Below are 20,555 nucleotides of genomic sequence, written 5' to 3' on the forward strand. Positions count from 1 at the left end.
AAGCAAGCGTGAATTGACAAGCACGTACCAAGTCACACGATCGATTCACTTATATAGTAGCGCTCGTAGGAGCCTTACACTAAAGCCTGAACTGCTCTCTACCTTCCACGGGAGCAGTATGGCTCTCAACAGATGCCTTACTCGCCAGCTTCGGCATGAGCTCCTCCCGCAAGCTCAGCAGCTGGCGCCTCGAGCGAGCAAACGTACGTTCATTGCGTCGAGCTCGGCGACTTTGCAAAAGACGACCGTCTCCCGCTCTAAGTATGTGCGACCGTTCTCGGCATGTGCCGCGGCGAGGCAAGTAGCTGCAGCCCAGGCAATGCCAAGCGCGAAAGCGTACCTAGAGTCCGGCGCAGTGTCTCCGGGCCAGAACAAGGTCGATGTTAAGAAAGTGCTGGTTATTGGCTCAGGCGGACTGGCCATTGGACAGGCTGGCGAGTTCGATTATTCAGGCTCGCAGGCGTTGAAAGCATTGAAGGAGGAGGGCGTGCAGTCGGTGCTGATCAACCCGAACATTGCTACCATCCAAACCGCCCACGTGCTGGCGGATGAGGTCTACTACCTCCCAGTTACGCCGGAGTACGTCACGTATGTGATTGAGAAGGAGAGGCCGGATGGCATCTTCTTGTCGTTCGGCGGGCAGACGGCACTGAACCTTGGTGTGCGCATGGACAAGATGGGCATCTTTGAGCGCTACGGCGTGAAGGTTTTGGGCACAAGCACAAAGACGTTGGAGACGAGCGAGGACAGAGACCTGTTCGCGAAGGCGCTGCAGGAGATCAACATACCTATCGCAGAGAGCATTGCTGTCTCCAGCATTGACGAAGCTCTCGACGCTGCAGAGAAGGTTGGGTATCCGATCATCGTCCGCGCCGCCTACGCACTCGGTGGTCTCGGGTCTGGCTTCGCGGACAACGCCGATGAGCTGCGTGACTTGGCTGCACGCTCTTTGACGCTTTCGCCTCAGATTCTGGTGGAGAAGTCGCTCAAGGGCTGGAAAGAGGCGGAGTACGAAGTCGTGCGAGACGGCGCGGACAACTGTATTACTGTTTGCAACATGGAGAACTTCGACCCGCTGGGTGTCCACACCGGTGACAGTATCGTGGTGTCGCCTTCGCAGACCTTCAGCGACGAGGAGTACCACATGCTTCGAACGGCCTCCATCAAGATCGTCCGCCACCTTGGAGTTGTCGGAGAATGCAATGTCCAGTACGCCCTCCAACCAGACGGTCTCGACTATCGTGTGATTGAGGTCAACGCTCGCTTGTCTCGATCTTCCGCCCTCGCTTCCAAGGCTACCGGCTACCCTCTCGCATACACAGCAGCCAAGATTGGTCTTGGCTACGATCTGCCCAACTTACCGAACGCCGTCACGCGCACCACCACGGCCAACTTCGAGCCTTCACTCGACTACATCGTCACGAAGATACCGCGCTGGGATCTTTCCAAGTTTCAGAATGTCAACCGCTCGATCGGCTCATCAATGAAGTCTGTCGGAGAAGTCATGGCTATTGGCCGGACTTTCGAAGAGAGCTTCCAGAAGGCCATTCGCCAGATCGATCCAAGATATCTGGGCGTGCAGGGCGACGATTTCGACGACTTGGATGAGGTGTTGAAGAACCCCACTGATCGCCGCTGGCTCGCTGTCGGCCAAGCAATGCTGCACGAAGGCTACACCGTCGACCGCGTCCACGAACTCAGCAAGATCGACAAATGGTTTCTCTACAAGATCCAGAACATTGTCGACTGCACACACGAGCTCGAGGACATTGGTTCTCTCTTCGGCGTGAAGAAGGAGCTGATGCTGAAGGCAAAGAAGCTTGGTTTCAGCGACAAGCAGATCGCGAAGGCGGTCAACAGCTCCGAAGACGACGTCCGTGCCAGGCGTAAGAACTTTGGCATCCGGCCATGGGTGAAGAAGATCGATACACTTGCTGCGGAGTTTCCGGCAGATACCAATTACCTCTACACGACCTATAATGCGAGCACGCATGATATCAAGTTCGATGATCATCCGATTGTGGTGCTGGGAAGTGGCGTGTACAGGATTGGCAGCTCGGTGGAGTTTGACTGGTGTGCCGTTAACGCTACGCTGAGTCTGAAGGCGCTGGGCAAGAAGACGGCGATGATCAACTACAATCCGGAGACTTACAGCACCGACTTCGACGTACCGGATCGACTGTACTTCGAGGAGCTAAGCTACGAGCGTGTGATGGACATCTACGAGCTCGAAAGCGCGACGGGCGTCGTCGTCTCAGTAGGCGGGCAGTTACCGCAGAACATTGCATTGAAGCTACAAGAGACCGGCAAAGCGAGAGTACTTGGCACTGACCCTAAGGACATCGATAAGGCAGAAGACCGGCACAAGTTCTCGCAGATCCTGGATTCGATTGGTGTTGATCAGCCGGCGTGGAAGGAGCTTACCTCGTATGAAGAAGCGAAGCAATTCGCGGACTCCGTTAGCTATCCGGTGCTAGTCAGGCCATCCTACGTCCTTTCCGGTGCAGCCATGACAGTCATTCGCACCGAGGGGGAGCTCGAAGAGAAGTTGACCGCTGCTAGCAACGTCTCCCCAGACCATCCAGTTGTCATCACCAAGTTCATTGAGGGTGCTCAGGAGATCGACGTTGACGCTGTCGCTTCGCATGGCAATCTGCTCATTCACGCCGTTAGCGAGCATATCGAGAACGCGGGTGTCCACTCCGGAGACGCTTCACTCGTCCTTCCTCCGGCCAGTCTCTCCGAGCGAACGATCGATCGCTGCAAGGAGATCGCAGAGAAAGTTGCCAAAGCGTGGAATATCACCGGGCCTTTCAACATGCAAATCATCTCTGCCAGGGATCCCGAAGGCGGTGAAGATCTGCTGAAGGTCATTGAATGCAACCTCCGCGCCTCGCGCTCTTTCCCATTCTCCAGCAAGGTGTTAGGAACGAACTTTATCGACGTTGCCACAAGGGCATTGCTGGATAAGGATGTCCCTGAGCCCACGGACCCGATGAAGGAGAAGCGGGACTATTTGGCGGTGAAGGTACCGCAGTTCTCTTGGACACGTCTCGCAGGTGCTGACCCGTACTTGGGCGTTGAGATGGCAAGTACCGGCGAGATGGCGTGCTTCGGCAAGGACCTTGTGGAAGCCTACTGGACGGCCATGCAAAGCACGATGAACTTCCGCTTGCCGCTGCCGGGTGAGGGTTTACTGTTTGGTGGTGACACCGAGACTCCGGATTTGGCGCGGATTGTGGACTACCTCGTCCCCTTGGGCTACAAGTTCTACGCTGCTAACGATGCGGTCAAGCAGCACTTGGAGAAGAGCAGCAAGGACGGCAGTGTCAATGTTGAAACAATCGAGTTCCCGAAGGAGGACAAGAGAGCGTTGAGGGAGGTGTTCCAGAAGTACGATATCCGCGGCGTGTTCAACCTTGCCAAGCGAAGGGCAAGCAGTATGGTTGATGAGGATTATGTGATGAGGAGGAATGCTGTGGACTTTGGCGTCCCGCTTTTCATGGAGCCAAGGGTGAGTGCGATCCCATGTGACTTTCGAGATACTGTTTGCTAACTTTGGAGCAGACTGCTGTGCTATTCGCGCAGTGCATGAGTGAGAAGCTGCCGAAGCCTGAAGGCGTTATACCACCTGAGGTGAGGAGATGGTCGGAGTTCATTGGTGGCAAGCCTTTGTAAGGCTCTCGAACGAAAGGCACAAGCCATTAGAGCCCTTCGTCGCAATGAACCCATCATACAGTTGTGCAGACGTCGTGCTTGCCCATATGAATCAGATTAACGTACAGAGTATGACGCCTAACATGGCTACTGTTTACATTTCCCAAAGTCCTTGAGTAGTGATATGGGATAATGGGTGTCGATTCTATTAAATGACCACACGACGTATCGCTCTGTTCTCGTCCCGAAATGCCTCAGAAGACCTGTGCTTGATGCAGGCAGCAGGTACAACATATATAGACATTGCCGAGCTGTATGAGAGAAGCTGAGAGCAAAGACCTTTGACACTGACACTTCCGGAGCACATGTGGCCCACTGGATTGGACGACTGCGCATTTCTTACAGGACAAACCTGTTTGACAATGTACGGTCTACTAAGGCAAGAGGATTGGCTCAGGATATCGTTATAGTCGTCATGGCTTTGCAACGTGAGCATCCGTATGATTGATCATGACGGAGTCAGTGATCTGACCTTAGAGGCAGGCAAAGTCGACCCTCTATCAGAGGAAGCACTACAGCACTTCAAGACATACAAGTACTCGTCTGTGGATAAGTCGCCGCTTTCATACTACGTATTGCGGCACTACTGGAACGCTTGCGTTGAGTTCCTGCCGTTATGGCTCGCTCCGAACATGGTCACGCTTATTGGACTCGTATGCGTAGTCGCCAATGTCGCGCTCCTTGCGATCATGGATCCAGACCTGCAAGGACCGAAGTACTCTTGGGTCTACTACAGTTACGCTATAGGCGTCTGGGCCTACTCCACCCTTGACAACATTGACGGCAAGCAAGCTCGTCGTACTGGCACATCCTCCGGTCTCGGCGAGCTATTCGATCATGGTATAGATTCGCTAAACTGCACGCTTGCGTCTTTGCTCGAAACATCAGCCATGGGTCTGGGTCCGACTAAGCTTGGTACGCTCACTGCGCTGATCCCGGCACTGGCGATGTTCTTCTCAACCTGGGAGACGTATCATACCCACACGCTGTACCTGGGCTACTTCAACGGGCCAACTGAGGGACTGGCGATCGCAGCTTTGATTATGGCCGTCTCAGGATACTTCGGGCCGCAGATCTGGCACCAACCAATGGCCAATCTGATTGGCTTTCCACAACTTCTGGGAAACCTTAGCGTAGTCGATATTTGGGCGCCGTTATTGCTGACGACCTTCTTCATTGCAGCCTTGCCTCCTTGCGTGATGAATGTGGCTGAGGCTCGGAGAGCAAAAGGCTTACCTCTCGCTCCAGTCTTCTTGGAATGGTGGCCCATGGTCGTCTTCACAGGCTCGTTGGTTGCTTGGTTGGGCTCACCGTACTCTCACCTCTTACCGGACAACCATCTGTGTCTGCTCTGCTTCACCTTGTCATTCGTGTTTGGACGCATGAATACCATGACTGTCCTAGCTCACCTAACGCGGCAACCGTATCCGTACTGGACGTGGATACTGTTACCTCTCATTGGGGGTGCCGCTCTCGTCAGCCTGCCGTATCTTGGATTCGAAGGTATATCAGCAGAGTTGGAGCTATACTATCTATGGGCTTACTTCGCAGTTTCGGCCGTGGCTTACTCTCGATGGGCTTATCGTGTGGTTACGGCTATCTGCAAGTACTTGAACGTTCGAGCACTGACTATCCCGGAGGAGAAGTGGAAGGCGCTCGAAGAGCAGCAGAGGAAGTCGCGCGCTCCGGACAAGGCTGCGCAGGAGCGCTCTTACAGTGGTGAGAAAGGCAAACATGCTTGATCGCGCCCCCAGGGTGAGCATACATTCATGGCGAAACGGCTTTGCGACTCGTCACAAACATCCAATCGCCATCTCTCCTGCAAGCTGGCCATGGGCCCGTATCTTGTTGAAGGTTACGGTCCGAATACTAACGGGATCCATACACCCATAACGCCGTGATACCGCCGAGGTCGATGTGGCAGGTTGCGAGTTTGTTGCACTTGGCCCCTGCATGTTTGGGGCCAGATCGCTGCCCTAACTGCCCTCGCCAACTTTATTTCAGAATCGTTCTGCTGAACTGTTGCGAGAAGGACCGAAAACACACAATTTCTCCATTGGTGCCCATGGCAAAAACCAGTCGGAGGATTTTGGATTGTCTTGGGTTGTTGTGGGGTGCGGAGAAGGGCCGAATGTGCCTGCAGCATGACGGCCTCCCGACTGATTATGCCTTCACGCGCTGCATCTTGGATGCGTAAGAGCTTAATGTTGCACAGTCATGGAGCTTTGGGTCCCGTAAACTGCACCTTCCATCACCAGTAACAGGACGCGGCTCAGCAGTACAAACTTAGCTCAATGAGAGCCTGTCGCGTTTCAACCTGCATGTACCCCTCTCATATGGTACACATTATGCGGTGTATTCTAGACGACCCTAAGAACGTGTTGCTGTATCTCTAACCTTCTGGCTTCCTCAACCACCTGTTTTGCTGAGGCAGGGTTGTCGTGGACCCAAGGCCGCCGTCGATGAGTGCCATACGGACCGCACACTGCAGGAGGCATGAAGTTAATGCGTCCTCATCTTGTGCAATAGGTTGGTCATACGGTTCACACAACAATAAGGTTCCAAGGTAGCAAATGGACGTGCATGCTGAAGAGGGAGCTTGCCGACGATCATCATGCACGCAAGCCCTCGTGCAGTATCAACAAGCCAGTCATTGTTCGGTATAAAGCGTGCTACCTCCTCCATTAACAGCTTAACGCGCACTCCCCTGAAGCCGCTGTTACCACTACTTGCTACCAGCGTTACCACACCAAATCGCCAAACAAGCCCAGCCACCATGGGTGTTGCAATCCGACCACCAGAAGGCACCGCTGGCAAAGCATGGCCTGCGATCCTCGTAGGCCTGTTCGTAGCGTTCGGTGGCATACTATTCGGCTATGATACAGGAACCATTGGAGGTATCCTCGCCATGCCATACTGGCTGCGAGAGTTCACCACTACCGGTGAGATCAACCCTACCACTGGCTTGCCTGTGCTCTTGGCTTCACAGTCGTCTGAAATCGTGTCTTTATTATCCGCTGGCACATTCTTTGGCGCCTTGACCGCAGCTCCCTCTTGCGATTACTTTGGTCGGAGGATGGGCCTGATCGTCTCCACCGGAGTTTTCACTTTCGGTGTCATCCTGCAGACTGCTGCAACGAAAATCCCTTTGTTCGTGGCTGGCCGCTTCTTCGCTGGTTACGGCGTCGGCATGATCTCAGCCTCGATCCCGCTCTACCAAAGTGAAACGGCGCCTAAGTGGATCCGTGGCACAATCGTGGGCAGCTACCAGCTTGCGATTACCATTGGCCTTCTGTTGGCATCAGTTGTTGACCACTCGACCGGACAGCGGAACGACAGTGGCAGCTATCGCATTCCGATTGCGGTGCAATTCGCTTGGGCCATCATCCTCGTGGCCGGTATGCTCATGCTACCAGAGACACCGCGCATGTTCATCAAGCGCGGCCAACCCGAAAAGGCGGCCAAGTCGCTGAGCAGGCTGCGTCGCCTGGACGTCGCTCACCCTGCGCTTCAGGAAGAGCTTGCTGAGATTACGGCGAACCACGAGTACGAGATGTCTTTGGGTAAGGCAACGTACCTGGATTGCTTCAAAGGCAACATCGGCAAGCGGCTGGCGACTGGCTGTCTGTTGCAGGCACTCCAGCAGCTGACCGGCGTCAATTTCATCTTCGTAAGACGCATTACTGACCCTGTATCCAATGCTGAGCTGTTGATTGACCCTTTCGTAGTATTACGGCACATCGTACTTCACCAACTCCGGCATCCAGAATAGCTTCGTCGTAAGCATGATCACATCCGCCGTCAACGTAGCCTCGACGTTTCCCGGGTTGTGGATGGTAGAAGCGTGGGGCCGGCGCCCTTTGCTGCTCTTCGGCGCCATTGGTATGGCAGTCTGGTGCGTAACTGATCGCCACGAGCCTTGTTTTTTGTCCAAGAAGTCGATTGCTAACGTTTACACCATTTCGCACTATAGCCAATTCATCGTCGCTGGTGTCGGCACAGGAATCGGGACGGCCAACCCGGTCGGACAAAAGGCGCTCATCGCTTTCGTCTGCATCTACATCTTCTTCTTCGCGTGCTCATGGGGTCCAAGTGCTTGGGTGGTGACGGGCGAGATCGTGAGTGTGCTCGAACATGGACACTCCCGAAGCACACACTGACTCTCCCAACAGTTCCCGCTCAAAGTCCGCGCCAAGGCCCTTTCAATGACCACAGCCTCGAACTGGCTCCTCAACTGGGCCATCGCTTACGCCACACCTTACCTCGTCGACGACGGACCCGGCGACGCCGATCTCGGCTCCAAGGTCTTCTTCATCTGGGGTAGTAAGTCCCGACCACACCACCTCTTCCCTATCCCCCGCCCTCACCTCCCAACCAACGCTGATACGTCGCAGGCTTCTGCTTCATCTGCATCTTCTTCGTCTGGGCCATGATCTACGAAACCAAGGGCCTCTCGCTCGAGCAAGTCGACGAGCTCTACGCCAAGGTCCCGCAAGCCTGGAAGTCGGCGGGTTTCGTGCCGACGGTGAGCTTCCAGGAGGTCAGGGTGGTGGAGGGCGATTACCGGAAGGCGTCGCTTGCGGATCTGGAGACGGCGGCGGAGCGGAAGAGGAGTGTCGGTGTAAGCCTTTCTCCCGTCCTGGTTCGAGAATTTTGGTGAAGAAGAAAATCAGGGGAGCTGACGTTACCTTTGATACAGCATGCCGAGCAGATCGGGTCGGAGAAGATGTAGAGGTGGCAGCAGGCAGAGGCGGGACTCGCAGACGCGCGTGCCGAGCTTCCGCAGTGATGGAGTACTGGGATAAGGTGGAGGCTGACAGGAGCATACGAGCCGTCGATTGCAATCTGATAAGGGCGATGATAGCATACAGTACTACATACTGCCGTAACCACTTGGCGCCTCGACACAGATCGAGGCAGTACATACGGAGCGCCGTGCTTTTCCGTCGCTGCCGCCACATACAGCAAGTAGCAAGGCAATCTATTGTGTTCGAAGTGAGTGCGCGGCATGCTTCCGAAGACAAGACGCCGCAACGCCGGCTCGTTCATGCGTAAGCGTTTAGCGGGTAGACATCGCCTGCGAGGATAAGTCAGCGAACCACAACCCATTTCCACAGCGGATAGGCTGCAAGCACATACCTTCGTAACCACCCTCTTCAGCGCCAACTCCTTCTTCTTCAAATCCTCACTGCTCGCATCCTCAATCTCCAACTGCGCCATCGCATCGCTGAGCGCACTCTCAATCTTCTCCTTCTGGCCCCGCTTCAACTTCATGCTCATCGTCGGGTCACTCACAATCTCCTCCACGCGCGAGATGTACGACTCGAGTTGTTGCCGGCTTTCGAACTTCTTGCTAAAGGCGTCGTCACTCGACTTGAACTTGGCCGCGTCCTCGACCATCTTGTCGATTTCGCCGCTGCTGAGCTTGCCGACGGAGTTGGAGATGGTGATGTTGGCGCTGCGGCCGGAGGTCTTTTCGGTGGCGGTCACTTTGAGAATGCCGTTGACGTCGACTTCGAAGACGACTTCTAGGACGGCGTCGCCGGCTTTCATGGGTGGAATGGGTGCGAGGGTGAATTCGCCAAGGGAGGTGTTGTCCTCGCAGTTGACACGCTCGCCTTGGAATACGGGGAATTGGACGGTTTGTTGGTTGTCGGCCTGTAGAGAGTATGACTGTCAGCAGTATTCCCGACCGAACGCATGACTGAAACGTACCACTGTGGTGAATGTCCTCTTCTTGATCGTTGGGACTAGAAGAAAGTCAGCAATATCCTCGTATATTGGTGTCGAGCACAACACGAACCTGTCTGTCCACGCGGTACCACAGGGGCAAAGATGTTGCCTTCCATAGCCACGCCGAGGGAGAGCGGCACGACGTCCAACAACAGCATATCCTGAGTGTCCGCAGACGTAGCCTTGCCGCTGAGAATACCAGCCTGCACAGCCGCGCCGTACGCCACCGCCTCATCCGGGTTGATGCTCTTCTCCAGCTTCTTGCCGTTGAAGAAGTCGGATAGAAGCTTCTGTATCCGTGGGATACGTGTGCTGCCACCCACCAGCACGATCTCGTCCACCTTGCTCTTCTCGATGTTGGCATCTTTCAGCACCTGCTCGACGGGTTGGATCGTGCCAGTGAAAGCCTTGTTGTTGATGTCTTCAAAACGGGCGCGGGTGATGTTGGCGTTGAAGTCCTCGCCGTCAAAAAGGGAGTCGATCTCGACCGTTGTCTGGGTGCCGTTGGAGAGTGTACGCTTGGCGCGCTCACATGCCGTTCGGAGACGACGCAGCGCACGTGGGTCGCCGGAGATGTCTGTGTATCGTACATTAGCTGTTGGGAAGCCGTAGACTTGCGAGTTAGGCCATGACGAAAAGGTACATGGAAGGGATAGTGCAGTGCAGGGGAAGGAAATGAGATGGTTAGTATGTACCTTTCTTGTACTGCAAAAAAGTTAGCTTTGAACCTTGAGCATGGACGGACATGTTACTGCTTACCTTCCGCTGGAATTCCTTCTTGAAGTGTTCCAGAAGGTTGGTGTCGAAGTCCTGACCACCCAAATGCGTGTCGCCAGCCGTGGCCTTGACGGTGAAGACGCCGCCTTGGATGTTGAGGAGAGAGACATCGAAGGTGCCACCGCCGAGATCGTAGATCAGAACGTTGCGCTCTTTGTCAGACTTGCCGGCGCCGAGGCCGTAGGCGATGGCGGCAGCGGTGGGCTCGTTGATGATGCGGAGGACGTTGAGGCCGGAGATGGCGCCGGCGTCTTTGGTGGCTTGGCGCTGGTTGTCGTTGAAGTAGGCTGGGACGGTGATGACGGCCTTGGAGACCTTCTTGCCCAGCTTCGTCTCGGCGACTTCCTTCATCTGCGTGGAGTCAGCCACCAAGCACTTCAAGTCATCAGAGTGACTCTGCCGCTCACCTTGCCCAACACCATGGCGGAGATCTCCTGCGGTGAGAAGACCTTGGTCTCGCCCAAGTACTCGACCTGCACCTTGGGGTTGTTGTCATCGTCGATGACCTTGAACGGCCATGACTCGATATCCTTCTTGACTGTGGGGTCGTCGAAGCGGCGACCGATCAATCGCTTGACGTCGAAGACGGTGTTTGCCGGGTTCATGGCCGCCTGGTTCTTCGCTGCCTCGCCGATGAGACGCTCTTCCGACGTGAAGGAGACGAAGGAGGGGGTCGTGAAGCTTCCTTGCTCGTTGGCGACTGCACGGATATCGATCAATCAGACCAGTCCGGGGCATTGCATATGGCTCGTTCACACTCACTGATCTCAACACCGGCGCCCTCATAGTTGGCCACACACGAGTAAGTCGTGCCTATGGGATCGTCAGTTGCTGCACATACTCTCCACCGTGTAGTGTTATGATGCATACCAAGGTCAATGCCAATGGCACCATCGTACACTTCGTCCGCCATGTTTGTTTGAGTGGTAGAGAGGGTGTGGAGGTCACGGGAATGGGAAATGGGAAAAAGTTCGATGCTGTTGAAGCGCATTTCGACAATTTCGCCCTTAGCGCCGTTTTCCCAGGTAACACACGGACCATCGCCGCCCGCAGACCCTTGAAAATGGCAGAGACGGCGACTGGAAGGGATGTCGCTGTCTTCCCTCCACGTCCCCATCACCGACCGCTCTCCAATAGCTACAGTTCCACGGCGCTACAGTGCAGAGTCAGGGTTATCATGGCCACCGACTTGATGTACTCCCATAAACAGCCTGTCGCCGTCATTGAGTAGCAGTGCCTTGAGTGGTTCGCTCCCTCGCCCACCATCCCTGCAGCTTACTGTACGAAACGCCTGCATACGCGAGCTGAGCGCTACACTACCCATCGGCCCATTGCCCCGTCAAGCCTCACTACCAGGCATAGTAAGTCTTATACTTTGCTCATCCCTCCCCCTCCAGTCTCTCTCCCACATGCTGCAATGGCGGCACAAGATTTCCTCACCATCACACGCCTTGGCTGGGCAGTAGCCATCATCCTTATCGGCCTCGTCGTTCGCTTCTTCCAACGTCTCCACTATCATCGTACCCTCGTCAAAGGCCTACCCGGCCCGCCTCATTCCTACCTATGGGGCTCTCTCATCAGCATGAACGAAACGCTCCGCACGCAGCCCAAACGCGCCGCCCCGCAGACCTTTGCGACCATTCTGAAGGAAAAGTACGACCTCCCTGATTGTTTCTACCTTGATCTATGGCCTTTCGGACCCATGACGATGATGATCATGGACGCCGATGTCATGGGCCAGGTCACTGTCAAGCAGAGCTTTCCCAAAGCTGTCGAAGTCGGCACTTTCATGCGCACCGTCTCCGGGCCCGGTGATCTGGTGGCCAGCGAGGGCGCGACTTGGAAGAAGTGGCGTGCTACCTTCAACCCAGGCTTTGCCGCGAACCATCTCATCAGCTTGGTTCCGCTCATGGTGGATCAATGCCTCGTCTTCTGCGACGTCTTGACGAAACGCGCTGGAAACAACGACCTGTTCCGCATGGAATCCGATACTACTCGCCTCACTGTCGACATCATCGGCAAGATCGTGCTCGACGCCGATCTGAACTCACAACGAGCGCCGAACCCGCTCGTGGATGCCCTGATGCAGCAAATCCGGCTAGTCGGTACTGGAGCAATATTCAATCCAATCGAAGCCATCGACTGGCCGTACCGCTGGGCTCGCCAAGCCTACAACAAGTGGATAATGGACCGCTACATTGGCGCACGTCTCGAAGAACGCTGGGCGACGCGGGAAGCGCGAGGCAAATCTCGTACCGTCATCGACCTGGCCATGGACACCTACGTCAAAGAAAACAAAGCCAGCGACTCGGGTGCTGCCAACAACAAACGTCTCGACTCGGAATTCAAGCAAGCCGCCATCAGCAACATGAAAACCTTCATCTTCGCCGGCCACGACACCACCAGCAGCACCATCTGCTACTGCTACTACTACCTCAGCAAAGACCCCGCTCGTCTCGCCAAAATCCGCGCCGAACACGACACCGTCTTCGGCCCCGATCCCGACGCCGTCGCCGACCAACTCCGCCATGACGGCCATCTCCTCAACAAACTCGAGTATACACTCGCAGTCATCCGCGAAGTCCTCCGCCTGCAACCGCCAGCTTCCACCCTCCGTACCGGACCCCCGGGCTCTTTCGCCACAGACCCAACGACCGGCCAGCGTCTGCCAACCGAGCACTTCATGATGTGGTGCGTAGACGTAGGTCTGCACCGTAACCCCAAATACTGGGACTCCCCTCACGTGTTTCGCCCCGAACGCTTTCTGAAAGACGACTCCAAATCTGATACTTCGGCGAACTTCACCAGTAATCCGGCCTGGGTTGGTTTCTCCAAAGGTCCACGAAACTGCATCGGTCAGGAGCTAGCGGTACTGGAGACGAAGGTTATCTTGGCCATGACGTTGCGGAAGTTTGAGTTCCAGGCGGCGTTTGATGAGCTGGTGAAGTTGAGAGGGGATGGGAGTGGGTATCCCAGTGATTTCGAGGGGATTCAGACGCAGTTTGGGGAGGAGGCGTATCAGATTCAGATGGGCGCAGCAAAGCCGCGAGAGGGAATGCCTTGTCGGATACGCTTGATACGATAGAGTGCACAGATGTGTATGGCTTGGAGATGTTCCAGAGATAGTCGTTGCTTGTGCTTTCCCTTGTTCGAGGATTTCACTGCTACATCCCCACAACACCATCCAAACTCGACATAGTTCTTCCAGGGTGCTCTCATTGCTTCGTCCAGACTACTTCGTCTGCCGATCTTGTCGTCTACACCAGTTTCAAGCTTCAAAAGACGCAGAAGCGACCCCAAGGCCCAAGACACCTACTCCACTAATCTACGCAGCGAGCGAGATCGCAAGCAGCAGGCAAATATGTCCGGAGCCCAAGCCCAAGCTCGTTGCATACGCAAGGCGGTCAGTCTTCGTGCTTGAAAGGTAAGCGTATAAACCTTCGCGAATGTCTGAGGCATAGCTGACCCTCCTACCGATCAAAGCTTTAGTCCGCATTCGAGCGGCTTTACGCATCCGCTACTTACCAAGATGTATCACTCGACAACCCGAAGGCTGTGGAGGAAACAGCAAAGGAGACGGCGATTCAGGAGTGACTATCCTGAATCCCAGGGCGTTTCATGTATGCACATGGGCATGATGACTCGCTATGATCTGCGAAGCCACGAGGGAATGCCATGTTGGGTACGGTTGAGAGAGCGGTCATGAAGATGGCAGCCTTAGCGGAGCAAAGCGCGAACAGAGAGCATTCTTTCGCCAACTTGTGAGCCATCGATGGGCCCCTCCTTTAGTGGTACCTGTCGGTCGTCTCGGAATGGATTCGAAGATTTGCTCAGCGTACAGAAATACACGCACTCCCTTTTCGACTGTGTCGCTTGATGATGTTACAGCGGCTACTGCTATTCTACATACGATTACTTCTCTGCGCGTGCAGCAGGATCATCCATTGGGAATCGTTGGGTATCACATGCGCTGCTTCGAAGCCAGTTCTGTCCGTCCCCACTGTACAATAAGCTTCCTGGTCATGATGACATCCGCCCGTTCTCGCATCCGCATAGCGAGCGATAGACATGCATCGCGTTGTTCAAGGAAGCGAGCCGATGCCGAAATAAGAGAACACCGAAAATACGCCAGTACGCCCGTATGTTGTGATAACAGTGAGTTGGAGGTGATAGACGTACGGCACCTCCGTGTGCTAGAGTGCCGTCACCGTAGAAGCCGTGTCGACTTGAGCTGGCGGATCGCGCACGCCGTCGTCAAGATGTAAGTGCATGACGCCTGCGACAGCTCGCGGTAAGATCCAAGTGGACCCGACAGCAAGACGTCGTACAGTCTAGACCGTGGGCAAAGGCGTGAATGTTTAGGAGAGTTGCCAATTGTCGGATCCGCAGTTGGACGCGTGCGCCGGATCCTCAAGCTCCACCTTGGATTTGAGCTCTTCCTCACCCTGCGGCTCTTTCTCAATCGTCAGCTTCCCCATCGCTTTGCGCCACTTCAAGCTTTCTCTCCTATCACGCTCGAGCCATCGCTTCCCTACTTCTTCGTGTAAATGCTAAGGGATCCAAGGCGATCAGCATGACATTAACCCAGCTGCAACCGACGATGGCTCAGTATTGCTCGCCGCCAGCATGTCCGTAGCCGAAGTCGACGCTGCTGCCTACGACGCCGGGGTCCATCGGGTTGGACATGACTTGCTGATCTGCGGTGTCGTAGGGTGGCGAAGTAGTGACCGGACCCGCGCTTCCTGTGGCAGGCGGCTTTTGTTCGCCCCGCGCAACGAGGTTCTGAGTAGTCAGTACGATACTTGATAGATATACAACACTACATGTTGAGTGGGGTTGATGGATGACTCACCTCACGGTACCGAGCGAGATAGATCTTGAGCGCTTCACCATAGTTTTCGAAGCCGAGCGAAGTCATGGCAAACAAGATATCTTCGCCGTTGACGGTCTTGCGTTTCTCTTGCTGACACTTCTCCGACGCTGTCTCACCTGTCAGCCGCAGCGCTAGACAAACAAGCGCGCCACTGCACAACGTGAGAAAGTACGTACCTTCACTGGTAATGAAGGAGATGAACTCGCTCACGCACTCTTGCATGCACTCCTTCGCCTCTTTCGCAATCTTGGCGTTCTCGGGCAAGGCCAACTTCATAATGCGAGCGACTGGTGCAAAGTTGTGTATGTTAGCGTCATTGTCGCAGATGGTCTTTGCGGCCTTCTTAGTACGCTGTGACAGTTGCGGAGATGAAGAGGAAGACTGCGGGGACGATGAGGAAGGCATTGCAATTCGTCCAGAGAGCCGCGCGCGCACGACTCAGAAGGCTGCAGCTCGCAAGGCTGGCGACGAAGCCTCTGATTCGACGGAGCTTGCAGACGAGACGCGCGGTGCACCGTTATATGTGGTCGCGAGCAGAGCGACCCATCGCACAACATCCGCTGGCCTGCAGCTTCGCGCCAAAGGGATGCTGACAGATGAGTGGTGGTGCCATCGCACAAAGTAACGGGAGGGAGGGACAGGGAAGGCGGGTACTGGAGTGCTTTGGGAATTGGAGAGGGACGCAAGGTACAACTAACCATTTGCGATGGGTAACCATCGATCCTGTTCTTTGACTTCGAAGTCATACCCTGGATCCATTGGTTCCTTTGTTTCGTCGTTTGCCGGCTGCGCTTCATCTTCGTTAGGAGGAGTGGCGGCCGTCTCCAGCTCCTCAATTTCTCTGGGGCTTTCTTGTGACATATTGTACTCGGTCGCCTGCAGGGCAGACGGGACTTTGCGCGGCCGCTCCGTCGATTTGCTGAGCTGTCAGTTGATTTGCTGGCCGTCCACGTCACTGCGACCAGAATGGCCTGACCGTCTGTCCCAGTTGACGCCCCTTGCTGCAGGACGTTGGAAGATGCTGTGCGACTAGCACGGGGGGTGCAGCAGGTGGAGGCGAGGTGCCGGCGTCCGAGATCTCATGCGGCGTAGTGCCTGCAGCAAATGCGCGGCGGTGTAACGTGGGTAGCGACTGTCTGCGGCAAGGTCACGTCACGCTCGTCGTTAGACCGCAGACAATGAACGCCTCAAGCCAGCGGTGAACTGATTCAATCTCGTGCCAAGTCAGAGTGGTCGAGTGAACGGGACGTGTAGCCTGCGCGCAAGCGTCGTTGCAGCCCAATGACGAGGCGTGCAAGAACGGGCCGGCGCAGCGACCTTCGAGCCAGCGGACACCTTGTTGCTAACCGGTAAGCGATGTGGCTAGTGATGCGGAACCGGCTTCTGTGGAGGGATGTCTCGCGGACTAAGCTGTTATGCGCGTTACGGACGGCTTGTGCAACAACTGGCTGTCGAGTCGGACAATTGCTGCGAAAGCGAATCGAAATAGTCCGCGAAAATCAGTGGCTCGGTCTGCGGCTGATTTTCTGTTTCGAGGCCCGCCAAGCCTCTTTCCGCCCAACCCCTCTTCTATCCGAGGAGGTCAGCGACACCCGAAAGCCAGTCGCAACTGACAACAATGATGGGAGTGTGAGTCGGTTGGGGAGCAATGCTGGTAAGGCTTCAGCAACGCCAGCGACTCTACGGCGGAGCGCTGCAACCGCGAGATCAGCCGTATCGTTGGACTCCCGAGCGAATCACGGCGACAAATCTTTACGTGAAGGCGCTCATTCGTCAATCACATCACCTCATTCTTTTAGATTAGATTATACGCCCTTACTCACTCTACCCACTGTAGTTACTACTGCGCACAGTACCACCCACGTGGGATAAACATGCCATCGACGTTCCACCCCCTGTTCAAGACTTATTTCCATCCTCATGCGGGCAGCAAGCATGACCGCCCAGCTCCGTCGTTGCGCCACTCCATGATGCTGGATGATCCAGCTAGCTGCAGCTCATGCGCTGGCAGGGCATCGCAGCGCCGCAAAAGCACATCACCATGATGGCGTGCGTGGGATGTGCGTCTATCGCGTCTGTTACAGATGTGGTTGCCAGCCTTACTTTACATGAAGCATGGAGTCGCAACGACCAGTGATCGTGCGTCTGTACCTTACTTAGCGTCGTTTTTCTCGGAATCCAATCCGTGTTTTGATGCTGTATTCTACCCAATCCTTGAGGCTGCTAGCTGCGGCTAAGCTTCTGCAACTTTGCGTTAGCATCAGGCTATAGGACCCATGTACATGGGTGGTGCCTGATCCTTTCCTCTGGAGAGGGTGTGTAGTACAAAGGCCTTGCCGCCCAATGTCATCATGTCAGTTTGACAGCGCAATTGCTGGTAAGATTTCCGTCATCGAGCAGGCGTGGCAAGGTTCTGGCAGTAGCAAAAGGTGTGTTCGTCGCATTGAGCTTGCTACCAGTGGTGGAATCAGGTGGCCATATCAACACATATCGGTTAAAACCCATGCTGACATGGGCTTAATGCTGAGCCATCAATATAGCTGCTCAACCCAACCTACGAGCATCGGCGCAAGGTCATATGACGGTTTGGATACTCCGTTAAGCGTCGCTGCCCGGTGGCCGATAGCCTCGAGTGTCGCAAGGACGTTGCTTACAGCAGATTGCTTTCATGAGCAATGGTTGCCGGCGCCCGAAAGCCTCCGGTATCTCGGCGCAGATCTAACCGGCTATGGTCGCCCGCTGGCTCCGTAACCACTGTCACGAGTCGAATGGCATCGGGTCAAGAACAGCCTCTTCGAAGAGTCCGGGTAATAGTCGCAGTTCGCAAGATCATTGTTGAACGACTTGCACATTGTGCTTCTTCTTCCACTTCTCCATCTCGTCCTGCTTCGTCCGGTATTGCTTGAGCAGCTCGTCTAGCACTTTCTTCAGGCCATCCGCATTCGTCTGCAAGGCAGGCAGGACGTCTTGAACAGTGCGCTCGGTGAGAACACCATTTATCATGCGGAAGCACTTCCGGCCGCCTGGAAGTGGTGTGAGTGTGTCCAGCACTAACCTACAGCACCCGTTAGCGACCGGGTTCGACTAAGGCAGCTGTGGCGCCGGCAGTGCTCGGCATCGAAAGCACGGTGCGTAGGATTCGGATTGGTGCCGGCTTGTTTTGACGAGATGGTTACAAGTACGATACTCGGTAGTTACGACGGAATATGGAAGGCCTCGCGGCGGTGAGGTAAGGTTTTTGCGGTCCAAGCCTGAAACGAGCAAGGTACGGCTGGGCCGGAAGAGCGGTGTCACACCGTCTATTTGATAACAAGAAAAGGTAGGAAAGGGGCGGATATCGTGACGCGATGCGACGTACTTGTGCTCCTCTGCTTCTTGCTCGACGTCGCCAATCTTCTGGGCGATGGCTTGGAGTGTTTCTTTGTAGTTCGAGTATTGAATTTGTAAATCTAAGACTTGTCAGTCATTGATCACCTGATGTAATTGGCACTTGGAGGAAGACTACCTTGCTGCCTCTTCGCAGAAGCCACTTGCTGTGCCATTTATGATCTGTCACGCTGGTAATGCAGAAAGTGTGCTCGTGGAGGGTGTAGGCACGCCACAAGCATGACTAAGCGGAAGAAGGTAGAGTTTCGCCGAGTGGCACGTGACTAGTGCGGTCTCACAACGACGGCAACATTGTTTTCTCAAGACGTTCGCGTTGTAGATCGTTCTGTGGTCGGCCATTATGCATCCGCATCTCCACACTAAAGATAACAAAGGTGCGATGGATTCCTCTCACGGAAATGTTACAGTACGAACTAACGAACAAATAGGGTGCGACGAAATCATGACCGCACTCGAGGAGTGTCATGCCAAAGGCTTCCTATGGAAGGCGGCGGGCATGTGCAGCGACATCAAGCGTGACGTTAACAAGTGCCTGCGCGCTGAGCGTTTGGACCGAACGGCGAAGAATAGGGAGCAAGCGCGAGAGAAGAGAGCGAAGGTCGAAGCTGTTTGGGCGGAGATTGAGGCAAACTCATGAATCTGCAGTGATCACTTCTCGCAAGGAAAAGGACACATACCCTCTAGGACCGAGATCACCTCCAAGCGTAATATGATTCGAGAATGGCAGACTGTGCACTGCGACGTCCTGCCTCGTTGACACTCGCCGAAGAGGACGGAGTGGGTAAAAAACTGATCGCAGATGACCTAAGTGGCAATGGGCTGGGTTGATGATGTGAAGAAGGTCACTGCTGTGAAGCAGGCTTGATGGCCTTGGGCTGTGCGGATTGGACATGAGAGGGGAATTAGCATGAAGGGAGGGCGTATGATCCCAAGCAAATTCCGCTCAGGTAGTGGGATGGTGTGGTGTGGTGCTCGCCATTCCCGGGGAGTGGATACATGAAGGAACCCATTTCTAGCCTACGTTCGTCCGACTTGACTCTTGCAAGCACAGGGGTATTGGCCCGGGTAACGACTCAGCTTTGAACAACCTCTTGCACACGCATCGAAGCTTGGTTGCTCCTTCCTTCTTCACAACGGGCGTCGTACCTTCCTCCTCATCAAATGCCTCCACAGCTCAAATCTTTGCGGGAGCTACAGGCGACACGCATGGCATTACTCTCGCCTCCGTAACACACCAGCGTCATTACGCAATGCTTTCACGATGGACCCGTCGTACGCCTTCTTCAACTACCGGGAGGTCTTTGACCGCGAGCTGGAGCGCCTAATCAGCGCTACGGCCAACGCCGCGTTCATGAGGAAAACCTATGCACTGCGGAACAAGAGACCGCACGATGGAGACGATCAGATCCATCTCAACGGCTTGCAGTATACCACAGAGGTAGACGCTCCACCGGTCAAGAAGTCAAGCATAACGGTGCTGTCGGACTCGGAGAAGGAGGCTCACTCTTCACTGTTGGCCTCCAACAAGATAGATGCTAGGGCCATGTCAATCTCGAGCACAGCTCCAAGGCAGAGCCTGGGAGCAAGCGCGGTGATCGAACAGCACATGCATCCTTCCCGGCGGGCTATGCTAACGCGGGGTGATCGTGGCTTGCCCGCTCAATCTAGTCGCACTGCATTGGCCTGTGTTAAGCAGCAGGAAGGCCCGGTCCCTGCCTGTGGCGTCTCACTGGACACCTCTGTACCATCACTTGACGCCACGTTGTTCATTCCGCCTAGAGAACCCAATTAGAAGCGCCTGCTCGGTGCTGGCCGCTCTACACCGCCCTATGGTCAGCCGCCGCTGCACAATGCTTCGCTGAACGCCGCCGCAACTCTTCTTACGACGTATCCGCTCAAGCGCTTGCCGGAGAATGTGCGATTACATATCCTTGATTTTCTTTCCTCAGTGAGCATCCAACGATAATCATTTATACCTGGCTACGTCAGATCTAGACCAATCACGCTCTATTGCCTCGCGCGGTGCCATCGGTGCTTAGGGAGAAGGTCGTGAAAGAGGTTTAGACTG

At 55.0% G+C, this 20,555-nt stretch overlaps 12 protein-coding genes across 12 annotated transcripts; 8 read left to right on the top strand and 4 right to left on the bottom strand.

Moving 5' to 3' along the window:
- Nucleotides 1-118: 118 nt before the first annotated feature.
- BAUCODRAFT_72471 (uncharacterized protein) lies at nucleotides 119-3,678 on the top strand (the record flags this gene model as incomplete). The annotated part of the gene is made up of 2 exons (XM_007679379.1): nucleotides 119-3,514; nucleotides 3,568-3,678. The coding sequence occupies 2 exons, from the start codon at nucleotides 119-121 to the stop codon at nucleotides 3,676-3,678; spliced, it is 3,507 nt and encodes a 1,168-aa protein (XP_007677569.1).
- A 454-nt stretch (nucleotides 3,679-4,132) lies between these two features.
- Nucleotides 4,133-5,459, top strand: BAUCODRAFT_123912 (uncharacterized protein; the record flags this gene model as incomplete). Its single annotated transcript, XM_007679732.1, has 2 exons — nucleotides 4,133-4,145; nucleotides 4,201-5,459. 2 exons carry the CDS (start codon nucleotides 4,133-4,135, stop codon nucleotides 5,457-5,459), a joined length of 1,272 nt encoding a protein of 423 aa, XP_007677922.1.
- A 57-nt stretch (nucleotides 5,460-5,516) lies between these two features.
- Nucleotides 5,517-6,097, bottom strand: BAUCODRAFT_542926 (uncharacterized protein). The gene has a single exon (XM_007679733.1). The coding sequence runs from the start codon at nucleotides 5,861-5,863 to the stop codon at nucleotides 5,573-5,575; it is 291 nt and encodes a 96-aa protein (XP_007677923.1). The 5' UTR covers nucleotides 5,864-6,097; the 3' UTR covers nucleotides 5,517-5,572.
- Nucleotides 6,098-6,493: 396 nt separating this feature from the next.
- BAUCODRAFT_25496 (uncharacterized protein) lies at nucleotides 6,494-8,377 on the top strand (the record flags this gene model as incomplete). The annotated part of the gene is made up of 4 exons (XM_007679171.1): nucleotides 6,494-7,387; nucleotides 7,446-7,835; nucleotides 7,890-8,040; nucleotides 8,112-8,377. The coding sequence occupies 4 exons, from the start codon at nucleotides 6,494-6,496 to the stop codon at nucleotides 8,375-8,377; spliced, it is 1,701 nt and encodes a 566-aa protein (XP_007677361.1).
- A 399-nt stretch (nucleotides 8,378-8,776) lies between these two features.
- Nucleotides 8,777-11,140, bottom strand: BAUCODRAFT_149446 (uncharacterized protein; the record flags this gene model as incomplete). Its single annotated transcript, XM_007679734.1, has 9 exons — nucleotides 8,777-8,794; nucleotides 8,857-9,375; nucleotides 9,433-9,467; nucleotides 9,521-10,027; nucleotides 10,146-10,155; nucleotides 10,210-10,578; nucleotides 10,635-10,927; nucleotides 10,990-11,040; nucleotides 11,098-11,140. 9 exons carry the CDS (start codon nucleotides 11,138-11,140, stop codon nucleotides 8,777-8,779), a joined length of 1,845 nt encoding a protein of 614 aa, XP_007677924.1.
- Nucleotides 11,141-11,512: 372 nt separating this feature from the next.
- BAUCODRAFT_35464 (uncharacterized protein) lies at nucleotides 11,513-13,652 on the top strand. The gene has a single exon (XM_007679295.1). The coding sequence runs from the start codon at nucleotides 11,645-11,647 to the stop codon at nucleotides 13,310-13,312; it is 1,668 nt and encodes a 555-aa protein (XP_007677485.1). The 5' UTR covers nucleotides 11,513-11,644; the 3' UTR covers nucleotides 13,313-13,652.
- A 1,180-nt stretch (nucleotides 13,653-14,832) lies between these two features.
- Nucleotides 14,833-15,961, bottom strand: BAUCODRAFT_149448 (uncharacterized protein; the record flags this gene model as incomplete). The annotated part of the gene is made up of 4 exons (XM_007679735.1): nucleotides 14,833-15,009; nucleotides 15,080-15,207; nucleotides 15,277-15,387; nucleotides 15,799-15,961. The coding sequence occupies 4 exons, from the start codon at nucleotides 15,959-15,961 to the stop codon at nucleotides 14,833-14,835; spliced, it is 579 nt and encodes a 192-aa protein (XP_007677925.1).
- Nucleotides 15,962-16,176: 215 nt separating this feature from the next.
- BAUCODRAFT_543355 (uncharacterized protein) lies at nucleotides 16,177-17,207 on the top strand. The gene has a single exon (XM_007679736.1). The coding sequence runs from the start codon at nucleotides 16,457-16,459 to the stop codon at nucleotides 16,970-16,972; it is 516 nt and encodes a 171-aa protein (XP_007677926.1). The 5' UTR covers nucleotides 16,177-16,456; the 3' UTR covers nucleotides 16,973-17,207.
- Nucleotides 17,208-17,443: 236 nt separating this feature from the next.
- On the top strand, nucleotides 17,444-17,851 carry BAUCODRAFT_123917 (uncharacterized protein; the record flags this gene model as incomplete). The annotated part of the gene is made up of 1 exon (XM_007679737.1): nucleotides 17,444-17,851. One exon carries the CDS (start codon nucleotides 17,444-17,446, stop codon nucleotides 17,849-17,851), a length of 408 nt encoding a protein of 135 aa, XP_007677927.1.
- A 39-nt stretch (nucleotides 17,852-17,890) lies between these two features.
- BAUCODRAFT_543201 (uncharacterized protein) lies at nucleotides 17,891-18,734 on the bottom strand. Its single transcript, XM_007679738.1, has 3 exons — nucleotides 18,606-18,734; nucleotides 18,459-18,549; nucleotides 17,891-18,155 (listed from the first exon to the last, which is right to left on the bottom strand). The coding sequence occupies exons 1-3, from the start codon at nucleotides 18,640-18,642 to the stop codon at nucleotides 17,930-17,932; spliced, it is 354 nt and encodes a 117-aa protein (XP_007677928.1). The 5' UTR covers nucleotides 18,643-18,734; the 3' UTR covers nucleotides 17,891-17,929.
- Nucleotides 18,735-18,827: 93 nt separating this feature from the next.
- On the top strand, nucleotides 18,828-19,124 carry BAUCODRAFT_123919 (uncharacterized protein; the record flags this gene model as incomplete). The annotated part of the gene is made up of 2 exons (XM_007679739.1): nucleotides 18,828-18,861; nucleotides 18,916-19,124. The coding sequence occupies 2 exons, from the start codon at nucleotides 18,828-18,830 to the stop codon at nucleotides 19,122-19,124; spliced, it is 243 nt and encodes an 80-aa protein (XP_007677929.1).
- A 312-nt stretch (nucleotides 19,125-19,436) lies between these two features.
- Nucleotides 19,437-20,422, top strand: BAUCODRAFT_542910 (uncharacterized protein). Its single transcript, XM_007679740.1, has one exon. The coding sequence runs from the start codon at nucleotides 19,749-19,751 to the stop codon at nucleotides 20,277-20,279; it is 531 nt and encodes a 176-aa protein (XP_007677930.1). The 5' UTR covers nucleotides 19,437-19,748; the 3' UTR covers nucleotides 20,280-20,422.
- Nucleotides 20,423-20,555: the final 133 nt, after the last annotated feature.

The sequence above is a fragment of the Baudoinia panamericana genome (genome assembly GCF_000338955.1).
Source record: "Baudoinia panamericana UAMH 10762 unplaced genomic scaffold BAUCOscaffold_8, whole genome shotgun sequence".
NCBI classification, from domain to species: Eukaryota; Fungi; Ascomycota; class Dothideomycetes; order Mycosphaerellales; family Teratosphaeriaceae; genus Baudoinia; species Baudoinia panamericana.

What these genes read in the sequence shown, in the direction of transcription:
- BAUCODRAFT_543201 (XM_007679738.1), bottom strand. Translation starts at nt 18,642, where the DNA reads ATGGCACAGCAAGTGGCTTCTGCGAAGAGGCAGCAAG. An exon ending in TTCTGCGAAGAGGCAGCAAG is followed by an intron (nt 18,550 to 18,605) that starts GTAGTCTTCCTC and finishes GACAAGTCTTAG; the next exon opens with ATTTACAAATTCAATACTCG. An exon ending in CAAGAAGCAGAGGAGCACAA is followed by an intron (nt 18,156 to 18,458) that starts GTACGTCGCATC and finishes CGGGTGCTGTAG; the next exon opens with GTTAGTGCTGGACACACTCA.
- BAUCODRAFT_542910 (XM_007679740.1), top strand. Translation starts at nt 19,749, where the DNA reads ATGGACCCGTCGTACGCCTTCTTCAACTACCGGGAGGTCTTTGACCGC.
- BAUCODRAFT_543355 (XM_007679736.1), top strand. Translation starts at nt 16,457, where the DNA reads ATGTGGCTAGTGATGCGGAACCGGCTTCTGTGGAGGGATGTCTCGCGG.
- BAUCODRAFT_35464 (XM_007679295.1), top strand. Translation starts at nt 11,645, where the DNA reads ATGGCGGCACAAGATTTCCTCACCATCACACGCCTTGGCTGGGCAGTA.
- BAUCODRAFT_542926 (XM_007679733.1), bottom strand. Translation starts at nt 5,863, where the DNA reads ATGCTGCAGGCACATTCGGCCCTTCTCCGCACCCCACAACAACCCAAG.